This window comes from Martes martes, assembly GCF_963455335.1.
Source record: "Martes martes genome assembly, chromosome: 7".
NCBI classification, from domain to species: domain Eukaryota; kingdom Metazoa; phylum Chordata; class Mammalia; order Carnivora; family Mustelidae; genus Martes; species Martes martes.
In genome coordinates, this window is record NC_137894.1 from 32,977,345 (window position 1) to 32,993,708 (window position 16,364).

General features: G+C 33.9%; 1 protein-coding gene across 1 annotated transcript in view; it reads left to right on the forward strand.

Annotated features, from left to right (window-relative positions):
• Positions 1–16,364, forward strand: part of MYO9A (myosin IXA) — a 276,631-nt gene that overhangs the window by 83,688 nt on the left and 176,579 nt on the right. The window contains exons 9-11 of the mRNA XM_080807816.1: positions 3,798–3,887; positions 8,621–8,737; positions 12,240–12,374. Coding sequence (XP_080663942.1) covers positions 3,798–3,887; positions 8,621–8,737; positions 12,240–12,374 — 342 coding nt within the window. The remainder of the gene's footprint in view (positions 1–3,797; positions 3,888–8,620; positions 8,738–12,239; positions 12,375–16,364) is intronic.

The window sequence follows — 16,364 nt, forward strand, 5'->3', positions numbered from 1 at the left end:
AATAACTGGTTTAACTAAAATGTAAACTCTTTAGTTAAGATTTAATTCCTCTCCTTCTCAAAGTGATTCAGTTCAATGATAAATATAGATTTAGTTTTTAAGAACAAATGTTTCTGAAATTATTTTACTTTTCCAATTATTTTTATAATTTTGTAGTTACCTCAGGCAGCAATGAATATTTTGAGTATTCTGTTTACTGAATTCTATTTGAGATATATACTTGTGAAATTATTGAAAGATGAACAAGCTCCAGTACATTAATTGTGGGTAATTGTGGAGCATATTTTTGTTGCATGTTTTGGAGTATATTAGAACTGTTAGAACCATCATTATCAAAAACTAAACCATCATTCAGTTTTTAACAGATTTATATATTTTGAATATATTTTAACATCTGTTGAAACAATATGAAGAATGGGTTTTTAACACATATATCATTTTCTCAATTAAATGAGTATGAGAAACATTGTAGACTTAGATATTGAACTCATTCCTAGTTATTTTGTGTTAATAAAGTTTATTTTTTTTTATTTTAAAAGTCATATATGTACAACTAAGGACATTGGGAAATTATAGAGGTAGTTGATTAAATATCATGAATTCAGTAATATTTTCTTCAGGATGTTTATCAAAGATAAGCAAGATTAGTATGTTTTGTATGTAGATCTGTGTATGATCATTATTAGGTTTTAGTGCCGGCATCAAGCCAACTCTTTAAAAGGAGTTGGGTACTTTTTTATCTTTTCAAATTTTTTTCTGCCATTTAGAGAAGAATCATTAGCAAAGAATGGTATGTTCCTTAAAGATTTGAGAGAGATCAACCCTATGATCAACTATATTTGATGTCTTTCCAGAAGTTTGTTTTGTATTAACTAATTTTTTTGGACTTTTCCCTGCCTGCTTCTCCCTTTCCAGCTCCCCACTGCTTGTGTTTCTCTCTTATTGTCTCTCTCTGTCAAATAAATAAATAAAATCTTAAAAAAAAAAAAAAGGATTCAAGTCTGGCTTGTGTTCATTTTGATGATTTGTGTTTATCTATAAAATTATGTGTTGATTAAATGTTTACAATTTATTTTTTGGCATTCTTTGTAAATACTGTGTTAATGTTTAAACCCTTTTTCTCTATGGTGTTGACTTTGTATTTCTTAATGTTTGTATTTCTTAATTTTTGTGATTTAGTGAGATTGTCTTTCATTTTTTATATTCAAGTAATTGGCTTTTAGATTTATTAGTTCTACCATTTTACTTAATATGTCTTAATTTTTGTTTTAACATATTTCCTTCTTCATTTTTCTATTAAATTATGAATTGTTCTCACTATACGATATATATAGAAAACAATATAATAAACACCTGTGTACTCACAACTCCACTCATGAAATAAAATATTGCATATAATTGTAGCTCACTTTGTACTCTGCTACCCTAGAAGTAAACACTGTTATGAGTTTGGTGTTTATCATTCTCATTCTTGTTTTTATATTTTCAAAATAGGTAGATGTTTATATAAGAATATATAGCTTTCTATATATTTTCATACTTGTTTCATAAATGTTTTACTGTATCGTTCTAAACTTGACTTTTTCATTCTGTACTGTGTTTTTGAGATTTTTCAATACTGACTTAAATATTCTACATGATTCTTTTTAGTTGTTTCTAAAATTTCATTATATGAGTAAAACATAATTTATCTTAGTGGGGATTGAGGTCATTTGTAATTTCTCATTTATTGGTAGTACTATGATAGGCATTTTTGTACATGTCTCTTTGTGGACATGTGTGAAAATTATTCTAGAGTATAGTCCAAGGAGTATAGGTTTGGGTTGGTATACACACAGACATAAATAGTTTACTGATATTGACGGATTACTCTCTCTAGTGGTTGTACCAGTTTATACAAGTGTGTGGAAGTGACTTTTGCTCCACGTTGTTGCCAGCTTGTATTTGTTTATTCCTTTAAAAAAATGTCTTGAGTCTTCTGCATAGATCATTTATTTTTAAATACTCACTTTTAATAATAATTGCTTAACCTCAACAATATAACAGTGTTTTTTTAATCACATAAGTTTTTTCTTAATTTTCTTGGTTTTGTCATATTTGTGTAATCTGGTATTATTTGATTTTTGTTTTTCAAAATATTTTATTTATTTATTTATTTATTTATTTTTAAAGATTTTATTTATTTATTTGACAGAGAGAGATCACAAGTAGGCAGAGAGGCAGGCAGAGAGAGGGAGGAAGGGAAGCAGGCTCCCTGCCGAGCAGGGAGCCCGATGCGGGGCTCGATCCCAGGACCCTGGAATCATGACCTGAGCTGAAGGCAGAGGCTTTATCCCACTGAGCCCCCCAGGCGCCCCAAAATATTTTAAATGTATGCAAAAGCTTGAGGTCTTATATTTAAACTTTGGCTATTTATTTTTAGTTTTACCGCAGTTTGTAAAGGTAATGTTCCTCAAATTTTTTCCAATTTGTTTTGAATTTGAAGATTGAGTAGTGAATGCTACTCATGTAGTAGTGAATGAGAAGGTATATTTCGGTATCATTGTATTTTAAAAAATGATTGATCTGTCATGAATTGCTGGTGACAGGGTAATGCTTCACTGTAACTCTGTGACACTGTAACTGTAACTCTGTAACACTGTAACTCAATTTCTCCTTTATAATTGAATCTTTTTTGCTTGATGTACTTCATATCATATTATCTACTTAAAATTTTATCAGTGTTATATCTTTGTTTGGATGCTTTTATAAAATGCCCTTGTTTTACCATTTCATGACCCTCAGCATGGCAAAAGTCAGGAGTGTGATAATAACAAGTATATTCAAGGTTTGAAGAAATAGGAATGCTCAGGGCTGATCAGAGAGCAGATTGGTGAGAACTATGTATAGTAGTTTGGCAATATCCTTTAAAAATGACGGTGTATATGCTATAACCTAGTAATTCCACTTTTAGATTTGTACTTCAGAGAAATTCTTGAACTCATATGCAAGAATATTCAGTTTATTTCCTAATAGTGCACAATGGTAAATAGTGTAAATGCCTACACATAGAAGAATAGATTACACACTGCCGTAATTTATATACTGGGAAGTTATATAGTAGTTAAAATAAATAAGCTTGATCTAAATTATCAATGTAGTTAAATCTCAAAAACATATGGGCAATATTATTCCATACAGATAAGCGTTAAATACACTTGGCAGTATAATGTAGTGTTTACAAATATATCTAATATGTATATATATTAGATATGTATAAAAACCCAAACTGAGATGATAACATATCAAATCATGATGGTATTTACCTCTAGAGGGAATGAGAACAAAGGAAGCATTATCTTTATTTTAAAATTAATGTGTAAATAAATATAAAACATCTGAAACATAAGTACTCATGGTAATGTTCCTGGAATTAAAGAAGTATTATCACTTTTTAATCTTTGCTAGTTGTGGGATTATGGTTGATCATCTTAAAATTTTTTTTGCGGTATTCTATATTTTCCATATTTTGCACAAAGAAACATGTTTCTCCATTATGATCAGAAAGAAAACTTTAAAAAGACCCATCTGTCTTATGTACCCTCTCTTTTTTGGGGGAGCGGTGGGAAATAGGGTGAGTGGAATGTTTGACTTTCACCTTGGCCAGTATTTAAATGATTAAATGTATTGTCTTTGTTTTTTCTATTGTATATTTACTAATCTCATTAGACATTTTTTCTTTATTTGGATTGTCAATAAATAATTCAGCTCATTGTCATAAATCTTACACACTGAATTTCTTTTTTTCTGTTGTTTAGGTTAAAGAAGAGATGCTATTTGAAGCGTTAGTTACAAGGAAGACTGTGACAGTGGGAGAAAAGCTTATCTTGCCATATAAGCTGGCAGAGGTATGAATAGATTTTCTTGAGATCAGAGTACTCTGAACAGTTTTAGAAGTTTGAATTTGTTCTCTTTCTTTTAACAGAATGAAAATAACAGCAACTGAGTGTTGATTGAAATATTTTCTGGGCCCTTGAAATTGAGTTGTGAATTTTCCATCAACTTGAAAACTTAAAGTTGAATATGATTTTAAGCAGTAGGCATGCATTTTTCTTCTGAGATCTGAATCTGTTCATTATTGTTTTATATTATTAATATGGGGTGAACAGGTAGTAGATGGATTTGCAAATGAGCAGTGTTTGATCGAGTTGATTATTTCTTCTTCAGGCAGTTTTTTACATTCCAGAATGTCATACTCTTCTGGTTCGCTTTCTCATTGTTAGATACTCATTTGTAATTTTTTCTGTTTGCCCTTTCTTTTCTACCTGGCCTCTAAAAAATGTAGTTCCCCAATACATAGTCTTTGTCTTTTCTTCTCTGTATTCCTTAGCTAGATTATCTCGCATAGTCCCATTGCTTTTGTCTTTTCTTCTCTGTATTCCTTAGCTAGATTATCTCACATAGTCCCATTGCTTTAAGTATCATCTGTATACTGAGGCTTCCAGATGAGATTGATTGCTGTCATTGCCATTATTATTATTATTATTATTATTATATACTACTCAGGTGTATATGAATGGGAAAATTATTGAAAAGCCTACTGTGTAATTTAATGTAAATGTAAAAATGTAAAAATGTTAATGTAATGTAAAAAGCCTACTGTGTAATTTAATGACAGTGATGAGAAATCAAACTATGACTGTCATTACAAAAATAGGACAGGAATGTGAGATTAGAAGAAATGGGGTGGGGAAATAGTGTAGAACTGTAGAGAATGCTTTTTAGACTGACACTGATCCATTTATCCTATTTTTTGTTTTCTTACTGCCATCAGGTCTACATTTCTTCATTATGTCACGAGTCTTATGACATAATCTCCAAATTTGAGTGCTCATTTCTAAACAACAGAAAAAGCCAAACCTTTTAAAAAGTTTTGCCCTTCTTTTACATAAAGTTTCAGTATTTTTATATTTTCTTTCATAACTTTTTTTTTAAAGACTTTATTTATTTATTTGACAGACAGAGATCACAAGTAGGCAGAGAGGCAGGCAGAGATAGGTGGGGAAGCACACTCCCCGCCGAGCAGAGAGCCCGACGCGGGGCTCAATCCCAGAACCTGGGACCATGACCCAGGCCAAAGGCAGAGGCTTTAACCCACCAAGCCACCCAGGTGGCTTTTTTCAATATAAAATATTTTTCAATATAAAATATTGAAAATATTAAAATATTATAAAATATAAAATACCTGGGGCACCTGGGTGGCCCAGTTGGTTAAGTACCCGACTCTCGGTTTTGGCTCAGGTCATGATCTCAGAATTGTGAGATCAAGGCCTGTGTCAGGCTCTGCGCTGGGCAACATGGAGCCTGCTTGAGATTCTCTCCCTTTGCCCCTTCCCTTTTCCGCTCTCTCTTAAAAAAAAAAAAAAAATTCCTAGGGTGCATAGGTGGCTGAGTGGGTTAAGCCTCTGCCTTTGGCTTAGGTCATGATCTCAGGGTCATCAGGCTCTCTGCTCACAGGGAGCCTGCTTCCCCCTCTCTCTCTGCCTGCTGCTCTGCCTACTTGGGATCTCTGTCAAATAAATAAATAAAATCTTTAGAAAAAATTCCTTATGTTTATTTACATTTTTAACTTTAAATTCAACTTGCTGTGATGAATTTTATAGATCCTCATTTATTTTTGTTTACATCTGTTTGGTGTATTTATTTATTTTGTGTAGTAAATATTTGAGAATCTTCTTTGTGTTCAGAAATGTTCTAGACATTAGAGGTGAAATAAGGAGCAGTCCTTAAGGATTTTAATATTTTCTGAAGAGCAATGGAAGAGTCTTAAAAAGTTTTAAGCAGAAGAGGTGTCTTATATTTTTATTTTTAAGGGATCACTCTCACATCAGTGTAAAGAATCAGTTAGAGGAGAGTGTGTTGGTTTTCTATAATTGTGTAACAAATGTAGTGACTTAATATTTTCTGACACTTTCCATGGATCAATCTGGGCAAAGATTTATTGGGTCCTCTGCTCAGGGTTTCACCAGGCTGAAGTCAAGATGTCTGAAGAGGCTGTGATCTCATCTAATACTAAGCATCCTCTTCCTTGTTCACAGGTTGTTGAGAGGATTCAGTTGCTTGCAGTTATAGGATTGAGAGCACTAATTTCTTGTTGACTGTCAAGGGCCATGCTCAGCAGAGTCTGCTTGTGGTCTAGTACACAACATGCCAGTTTGCATCTTCAAAGGCCAGCGAGGGACTCTGATGGAAAGGCTCAGTCTCTTTTAAGAGATTTCTCTGATTAAGTCAGCCCAGGATAATTTTCCTCTGGTGAATTTTTAAAAAATCAGCTGATTTTGGGCTGTAATTACATCTTTTAAATCCCTTTGTCATGTAAGATAAGATAGTTACTGGAGTGAAATTCATCATATTTATAGTTCTGCTCACACTTAATGGGGGAGGGGGTTATACAGAATATATATACCAGGGAATGGGAATCTTGGTGACCATTCTTAGGCTTCTAACATAGAGGACAAGAGTGAATGTGGAAAGATGAGTTTAAAGGCCATGGTAGTACTCCTGAATAGAGAGAGGTTGGCTGCTTTGTCTAGAATAGTGACAAATTGATAGGGAGAAATGGGTGTGTTTAAAAAGAGAGACATTTAGGGGTGCCTGGGTGGCTCAGTGGGTTAAGCCTCTGCCTTCAGCTCAGGTCATGACCTCAGGGTTCTGGGATGGAGCCCTGCACCGGCCTCTCTGCTCAGCAGGGAGCCTGCTTATCCCCCGGCCCCCCGCCTGCCTCTCTGCCTACGTGATCTCTCTCTGTCAAATAAATAAATAAAATCTTTAAAAAAAAAAAAGAGAGAGACATTTAGATGGTAAAATCAACCTGACAATGGTTTGCTTACTGGGAAGCAAGAAGAAAGAAGGAAATACTAAGGATAAATCCTAATTTTCTGACTCACACAACTTTAAGAGTATTGATACCATTCGTTGAGATAGGAAACACTCAGTGAGATCTTGTTTGGGTGGGAAAATGTTAATTGGTATTTGAGTTTACTGAGATTAAGCTGTGATAGGACCACATTTCAGAGAAAAGAGGCCAAAATATAATATTGGGAGTTAACGAAGTAAATAAGTATTCTATTGGTGTACTTTGGTATATCTGGATTCTGTCTGACTGATACTTTATGAAAATAGTGTTAAGGTAAACCAGATAGGTGTCTTATAGTTTTTAATTTAATGTGAAGATCTATCTTTTGACTAAAAAATTCAGCCCGTTTGTATTTATTTCTTTTCCTGTGTTTTCTTTGTCTTATGCTTGTGTATTTAGTTTTAAAATCTTTTACTTTAGCTGAACTAGACCAGTTTGTATTCATTCTTCCCTCTGGAGAAAAATAGAAGAGTTGGTCTCTCTATATATTTTATGATTGATTTTTTGAGTTTTAAAGATACTTGTTGATTACTTGCCTAAGTATAGAATTCTAGGGTTACATTCCTTTTTCTCTCAGAACTTGTGAACATTTTCCAATTCAAGTTTCTGGTGCTGAAGATAGAGAATTTGATAGCATCTTCTCTTTCCTGTGTAGGTAATGGTTTAGGTAGTTATTTTTTGGTTTAGAAACTTGGAGCTTTTGTGTTTTTATTCACTGGAATTCAGAAATTCATCATTCGTGTGGTAGATTTTAGTATTACCTACATTTTACAAATGTATAAGCTGTAGCTTCAGAGTTTAAGTATCTTGGGCCAAGGTTACAATACCTAGAATAAGTAGAAGAACTAGGATTGGAAGACAGCCTAGCTTTTAATCATTATTCTCTATTTCCTCTAAACTTTAGGACAGATATATAAATACGTACCTGAATATAAAGCTTCAAAATAAATCCCTCGACAGTAAATATATAAGTCATTAGGATTTGTATTCTCTAAGTGGTAGGGCTCAATTCTCTAAAAAAATATGTCTCCCTTCTTTTTTCGGTTATAGTACTTTCTAAATGTTGATTTTTTTTAACTAATAGATTTTATTTTTTAGAATAATTTCAGATTTATAGAAATTTTAAACAGATAGTACAGAGAGTTTCCATAAACTGGGAAATGCTTGAAGTGAGGTGAAAAAAGAATTGTATTACTCCATAATGAAAGAATTATTACTCTATCTGGGTATGGAGAAATCCTTGAGGTTATGGTGGATGACAAGCTTGAGACAACCAGAATGTAACTGTGGTGGTATTATGATTATTTTTTAAGAGTCGAGCTAGGATTCCACAGATAACTGATTCCTATTTGCCAACAGATTTATTCCTCTGCCTGGAATAGTCTTCCCCACTTTTGCTGGCAAGTTTGATTTGTTTGTAAATCTCCTGTTACACCTTCTTTACTAGGTAAAATGTATACCCTAATTTTCAGATACTGTTTTGAACTGAGTGACCTACCTTTTGTTTTCCTTACCTTTTAGTCTAGATTAGAGTTGAGACTAGATTAATGATTATGGGTATATGGAAAACTTCAGTTATAGGCTATTTAAATTGAGAGAAAATTAAATTTCTAATTCAGGATAGTAAGCTCTCTTTATTGGTTGAAAGCAAAATACACTTTGTTGTAGTATCTTGGGTTAGTGCCATTTTCGTTTGTTCTCCAACCCTTTTCTTTTTTTTTTCAGGCTGTGACAGTGAGGAATTCCATGGCTAAATCTTTATATAGTGCCCTGTTTGACTGGATAGTTTTTCGGATTAATCATGCACTTCTGAATAGTAAAGATTTGGAGCAAAATACAAAGGTAGACATGTGTTGGATTATTATATATTTTTCCTGGAAATTTTTTAAATAAAATAATTAATACGTGATATTTAAAAACACAGAATTATGTAGACTAATAATTAAGAATTACTTTTTATCTGTATTCCCTGATGTTTCCCTCCTTATGTATGTTATTGCCCTGGTGTTTAGGGAAACTGTTGTTCTATATGTCTTTCCAGACCTTTTTCTTTTGTACATTTCTATGGGTGTACATATACAGAATTGCTTTTAAAATTAAAAATAGAATTATGTTATCTGTATTGTTTCTACCTTGTATCTTTTTTTTACCTGATATGTCTTGAAATAGGTCTGGACCTCATTATTTTTAATAACTTTGTAGTATTATATAGTATGCCTGTATACCATAAATTTCCCCATAAAAATATATTACATCTGTTTTATTGTTATAAATGATGATGTAACAAATATTCTTTGTGTACATTTCTTTAGGATAAAATCCTCAAAATGAATTGCTGGATTTAAGAATATATACATTTTAGAATTTTGTTAGCTACTGCTAAATTGCTTTTCAGAAAAGACTGCACTTCCACTGGTAGTGTATGAAAATGCCTATTTCCTTACACCTTTACTCACATTGGATATTATCAGTCTTTTCATCTACTAATCTGAGTAAGAGGACTATCCCATTTTATTGTCCTTTTTTTCAGTGATAGATAAAAGTCAAGTATTTCCCATGTTTTTTCATCATTTCATTATATATTCTGCTATTATTATGTTGTTTATCTTGTCTTTTTGTTACTTCTTTCTTGGAGTTACTGTGGTTATTGCAGAGATTCATAGTTTGATATGTATTGCATATATTTTCTCTTGACTTTTAAGATTTGTTTATGTTGTGTTTTAGGGCCCATGTGTTTTAAATTTTTGTGCAGTTAATTCTGCCATTCTTTTCCTTCCTTTTCCTTTTTTTAATATTGTGTTATGTTAGTCACCATACAGTATGTCATTAGTTTTTGATATAGTGTTCCATGATTCATTGTTTGCATATAACATAACTGCAGTACTCACTGCAATCTGTGCCCTCCTTGATACCCATCACCAGACTCACCCATCCCCTCACCCCCCTCCCTTATAAAATCCTCTGTTTGTTTCTTCCTTTATTTTCCTGGGTTTTATTTGTTTTTCTTATGTTGGAAGCCCTCTTTCAGCCCAAGATCGTAAAAACATTTATTCTCATACTTTTAGAATTTAATTTTTTATATTTGGGTTTTTTCCCCATTGGAATTTATTTATTTATTTAAGATTTTGTTTTTAAGTAATCTCTACATTCAGTGTGGGGCTTGAATTCACAACTCTGAGATCAAGAGTCACATGCTCCACTTATTGTGCCAGCCAGGCGCCTCTGGAATTTATTTCTTAATAAGACAGATTTTAGATAATTAAATAATTTCAAATCCATTTTTCCCAGCAACTTTTTATGGAATAGTCTGCATCTTTAGGGTGATTAAAATATGTCATCTTTATTACTTAATCCTCCTGTCTTAAATGTAAAATGGTTCTAATATTAATTTTTAATGGTTTGATTAAGCCTACAGTTAGAAAATTGTAATAGAAATCTAATTTACCAAATGGACTTTTTTTTTTTTTTTTAAGATTTTACCTATTTATTTGACAGAGAGAGATCACAAGTAGGCAGAGAGGCAGGCAGAGAGAGTGAGAGGGAAGCAGGCTCCCTGCTGAGCAGAGAGCCCGATGCAGTACTCGATCCCAGGACCCTGAGATCATGACCTGAGTCGAAGGCAGCGGCTCAACCCATTGAGCCACCCAGGCGCCCCCCAAATGGACTTATTTTTGAAGGTCATTACTTGTACTGTTTTCATAAGGGCTTAGAATTAGCAGAATCAATAAAAGGAAATGCTCCTTTTTTATTTTTAAATATTTATTTATTTGAGAGAGAGAAAGAGTGCAGGTGTAAGCAGGGGGAGGGACAAAGGGAGAGAGTCTCAAGCAGACTCCCAGCTGAGTGCAGAGCCCCCACATGGGGCTAGATCCTGTTATCCATGAGATCATGAACTGAGCCAAAATCATGAGTCAGAGGCTTAACTGACTGAGCCACCTAGGTGTCCCAAAGAAAACACTGTTAATGGAGACTTTAAAAAAATATCTTCTCTTGGGGCACCTGTTTGGCTTAGTCATTTGGGCAGCCGACTCTTGGTTTCAGCTTGGGTCTTGGTCTTGGGGTCCTGGGATTGAGCCCTGTTTGAGGCTCCATGGTCCACAGTCCCTCTGCTTGAGGATTCTCTCTCTCTCCCTCTGCCCCTGTCCTTCCACCTCCTCCCTGCTTCTGCTCTCCCTCTCTCTCTCAAATAAAGAAATCTTTAAAAAAAAACTCCTAGCATTTATTACTCATTATATTAGTTTGCCCAGTATCTCTCTTAGTAATAGTGGAGAAAGATTGTTTTCATTTAACTAAGATTGTCATGTAACTATTTTAAGAATGAGGTGAGGTGGTGAGAAGAATGCTGGCTTGGTGGTATTAGAGCTGAATCCTTATTATCCGTAGTAAGAAGTTAGAATATAGTTTGTAGAGGCAAAATATCAAGACATAAAAGAACAAGCATTTGTATGCTATATTGTACTATTTTATACCAAATAGATAAAAGATTTGAGTATTGACTTTAGGGAGCAGAAATTGACAAAGAAGAAGGGATTGTTGTTTTTTGTTAAAATTTTTTAGAACTATTTGTACAATTTTTTTAAAAAGAAAAATTAAAAAAAATTGGGGCCCCTGGTGGCTCAGTCAGTTGAGCATCTTACTCTTTGTTTTAGCTCTGGTCCTGATCTCATGTTTTGGGATCAAGCCCTGAGTCAGGCTTCACGCTCAGCAGGGAGTCTGTTTGAGGATTAATCCCTCTGCCCCTCCCCCCACTCTCTCTTTCTCTAAAATAAATAAATCGTTAAAAAGATTGTTCTAAAAATTTGAGAAAGCCACATATTCTGATACCTGGTTTCATACTTGGCTTACACAAGCGTGATTAAACATACTAGTTTAGCTTGGTTTGTAAAGCGGAATTCTTTTGGGGTATAGAAGTGAAAATAGGAGAACTTGCATGGTGTTCTTTGCATAAACTGGAATACCCAAGAAAAACCTAGCTTTAGGTTATTTTTTACTTCCCCATAAGGTGATTCTTTCTATTTCTTTGTCTCTTGGAATTTAGGGATTTCTGAGATTGAGATAACAGGCCACTAACTCTGCTTTGAACATTTTTGTAAATAGTGTATTACATGTGTTAAAATTTTGGATGTGTTTTTATAATTGGGATAAAAAGAAAAAGGTGAACATAAAACTAAAATGGTTTTTATTTTGTGGAATATTTTGGTTGAACACTCGCTCCCCAGAATTTCCTGTCCACTGCCGTAGAAGAACTTTGAGCATTTTGTTACCTATATTGTGGTGGATATTATTTGTGAAATAAATTTGAGGATCATTTTTTAACCATCATAAATTTTTTCCTGTTTTACAGACTTTGTCCATTGGTGTTCTTGATATTTTTGGGTTTGAAGATTATGAAAATAACAGCTTTGAACAGTTCTGTATTAATTTTGCTAATGAACGTTTACAACACTACTTCAATCAGCATATTTTTAAATTGGAGCAAGTGAGTACTTAAATGCATATATGCTTTCCCCCCTCCCATTGTTTCACCCACTTACCTTCACACACATATATTCATATATAAATTTTGAGTCATAATTACAAGCGTTTTAAATCTTACACTTCCATGAAGATGCTAGATTCTTCATGTCCATGTTAGCAAATGAAAAATCAAAGCATAGTTTTTGAGCCATATGATACGGGGTTTCCTTTTTTCCCCCCCCTCCTAGACTTCAGGTAGATTCAAAAATACGTGGTTGCTTGAGTACACCTTTGAATGAAAAGATGCATGAGCTTGGTTTGGGTAGAGGACTTTTTAGTAGAATCTTGAATCAGTTTAGAGTACGGATATAGGGGAATAGGTTGGTGTGGAGAGACCAAAATGGGTAACTAGATATTTCTTGGGAGAAGCTCAGATTGATTTAGAGTTGAAAGAGTGAGGCATCAGTTTCCATGAGAATGCTTATGGTAAATGCAGGGTCAATGAAAACATGGGCTCCTCCTCTAAGCCAAGTTTCAAGTTAGTAACAAGTTGAGATTGTAGCCCACAATTTCAGTTTGTATAGGAGGATATAAACATTTGTCTCAAGGGAAATGGTGAAGAAATGCAATGAACAGGAGGATCAAAACAGGTCTACAAAACAAACAAAAAAATCTTTCTTATCACTAGGGCTTGTTGCCCTCTGTCCTAGCTTTAAGTACATTAGTTTCGCTTAAAGGGTTATGAGGACTAATTAACAGTAGCACAGGCAACACTAGTTTTGGCCATCTTGATAATGCTTAAAATGTTTAACACATAACTTTTTAGCTGGACCCTCTGATGGAGCTATTAAAAGATAGGCAATACTATTTGTTACAGTATTAGCTAACATTTATGTGGTACTTACTATTTATTAGGCAGGTGCTATTTTTATTCTAGTTTTACAGATGATACCTAAAGTCAGTATTCAGACATTAACACTCTGGCCCCATAATTTTTGCTTTTACCCAAAAGTTGGGCTGGGATTGGTCTACTTGACTCATTCTGGTGTTCTTTTAGCTAGATCATGCTAAACTGGTATTTTTTTTATCTCTTGCAAATGGGTATATATATGTACTGGAGGATTGGAGAAATGCATTTTGTTGACTATGTGCTGTGTTTTACAAAGAGAAGGTATTGTGTAACTATTACTGAAATTATTTTTACCTTTTCTAGAAGTGTTGATTAGACATTGAGAAGCCATAAGAGATATTTTGCCTAAAAACATGTATAAAAAATAAAACCTTGCAGTTTATGGAAAATCTGTTCAGAACTACTTGGGGGTTGGGTGATCTTTATTTGCTACCCTGAATATCATAATTTTGGGCAGTGTGTTGGAATTATGGATCAGAAGACTTAGATTCTAAGATACACCTTGTTTTCCTTTCAAGTTTCAGTATTCTCTTCTGTATTTTAATGTAGTGGGTATGCTTTTGCTATAATTTATAGGAAGTTTGGAGATGTTACACCTCTTTGCCATCTCATCTATTTTATTCTTCCTTTCTCTCCCTTCTTATGTTTTTTCACTTAAAATTGATTTGCTGGGAATAAGAGATTTAAGGCAGTTTAAATATTAACTGTTTTATTTATTTGTATATCTGTGGTACCTAGAATGAGATGGGTTTACAATAAGTATTTGTTAAATTCAACTGAATACAAAATCATTTAAGTAGATAAAACTTTTTGAAAAAGAAGGTAGAAATAGAAAGTTATCAAATATGCTTTGGAGGAAACATCTTGAAAAATTTTTAAATTTTTATTATTTTTTAAAATTAACATAGTGTATTATTTGTTTCAGGGGTACCAGCGTGTGATTCATCAGTCTTATGCAATTCACAGCACTCACATAGCACATACCCTCCCCAATGTCCATTACCCAGGTACCCCACCCCTCCCACACCCCTCCACTCTTGCAACCCTCAGTTTGTTTCCTGAGATTAAGAGTCTCTTATAGTTTGTCTCCCTCTCTGGTTTTGTCCCATTTTATTTTTTCCTTTCTCCCATGATTCTCTACCTTTTTTCTCAAATTGAAAATTTTGAGTACTGAAGTAAATTTTGTCCAGAAATGTCCCATCAGTTGCCCTGCAGGATGATAAGTGCCATAGAAGGTTAAAGTAGTGATATAAAGGATGAAGTTGATTAGAACTTCCTACAAGTCTACCAAGATTTCCCGGGTGTGATTCTGGAATATAGTTTTGAATAGAAGATTGAGTTTACCAGATTGTCAATGGGGAGAAAATATTTTAAACAAAGGTAACAATATCCTTAAAATTGTGAGGCATAAAACAGCATGGTACTTTTGAGGAACTGAAAATAGCATAGCTAAAATACATGATATAAGAATGGAGACAAGGAGAGAAATAAGTTTATGAAATAATCTTGGGTCATATAGTTGTGGGCTTTATATGTCTTGTAGAGGAGATTGGAATATTTCTTTTAGAAAATGAAGAGTAATTTGAAATATATTTAGCAGGGTATTTGAACTGTGGAAGATGGACTGAAGAGAGGGTAAAATACCTGGAGAGAAGGACATAATACATAAGCCAGTTGAAGTAGTGTGAGTGTGTGATTCTGAGTGCTGAATCACAGGTATATGTAAAGATAATGTGGAATAAGAGACAGACCAGAAGAAGTTTCTGTGATTTGACTTAAATAACTGTTGTTATTTGTAATACTGCTTTTTTCCTTTACTTGCTCAGAATTATCCTTCAAGTCATTGGCTTATCACTATATTGAGTAATAGTCATGTGTCACACACTGTGCTAGGCCTTGAAGACAGAAAAGTCAGAGTGCAGGAATCTGAGATGTTTATTTATCTAGTGAGGTTTTTTGTTTGTTTGTTTGTTTTTGGTTTGTTTGTTTCTGTCACTTTGGGGGATGTCAGACTGGGAAATTTTGACCAAATTGCCTTGTAGAACGCCTAAAGAGAATGAACAAAATATATTTGAAGGTATTGGGGTACATCTAAATAAGTGAAATTCTACAGGCCTTATATCTGCAAGAAGGAAACCCAGGGAAAGGAGCCCAGCATTTTTGGGCTACTTTGTTGCTAAAAACATTTCTCTGTTCTGATAGAGAGGTACTGATTCTGAAAGAGCCAGCCAGGCGTGTGAATCTGAGAGAATGAAGAGGGTTTTCTCCAGATTCAAGAGCAAGGAAGAACCCGCTGATAACTCCTATAGGCTTTCTGCTTGAGACCTTAAAGGGTTACATCTTAGAAATAAAGATAAGCCAGAAATAGATCAGGCATCTTAGGGACTGAAGCCCAGTTTAAAATCTCCTCATTTCCAGTTGGGTTAAAAGAGTATAGAATTCCTGATGTTCTTAGCTACCTGCCAAGAACAAATTCACTGTCCAGTGGAAGAAGAGATCATCCTAGTGCTAAAATTATCTGTATGATTTTTCATATACAGGATCTAGCATTCAGTTTTTCTTTCTTTCTTTCTTTCTTTCTTTCTTTTTTAAAAGATTTTATTTATTTGTCAGAGCACAAGTAGGGGAGCAGCAGGCAGAGGGAGAAGCAGGCTCCCCGCTGAGCAAGGAGCCTGATGCATGGCTTGATCCTAGGACCCTGAGATCATGACCTGAGCCAAAGGCGGATGCTTAACTGACTGAGCCACCCAGGCATCCCAGCATTCAATTTTTTAACTGAAAAATTTTTTTTTAAAAGACAAACTTGGGAGATAAAACAACATGAATAAAAACCAAGAGAAGTGAGACAATAGGACTGTGCCATAGGAGATCCAGGAAATGATGTTAATAGAAATGAACTTTAAAGTATTAGTGGTTTGAAGAAATTTTTTTGAAAGTAATATTTTTATTAAAGAATTACAAAGAAATTCCAAGTTTAAAAAAATCTAGAACTAAAAGGTAGAGTGAAATTAAGAACACAATGATAGTTTTAAACATTTAGATAGAACTTAAGAGAGGATTAGTGATTTGGAAGATAGGCCACAAGAAAATACCAGCCTGATG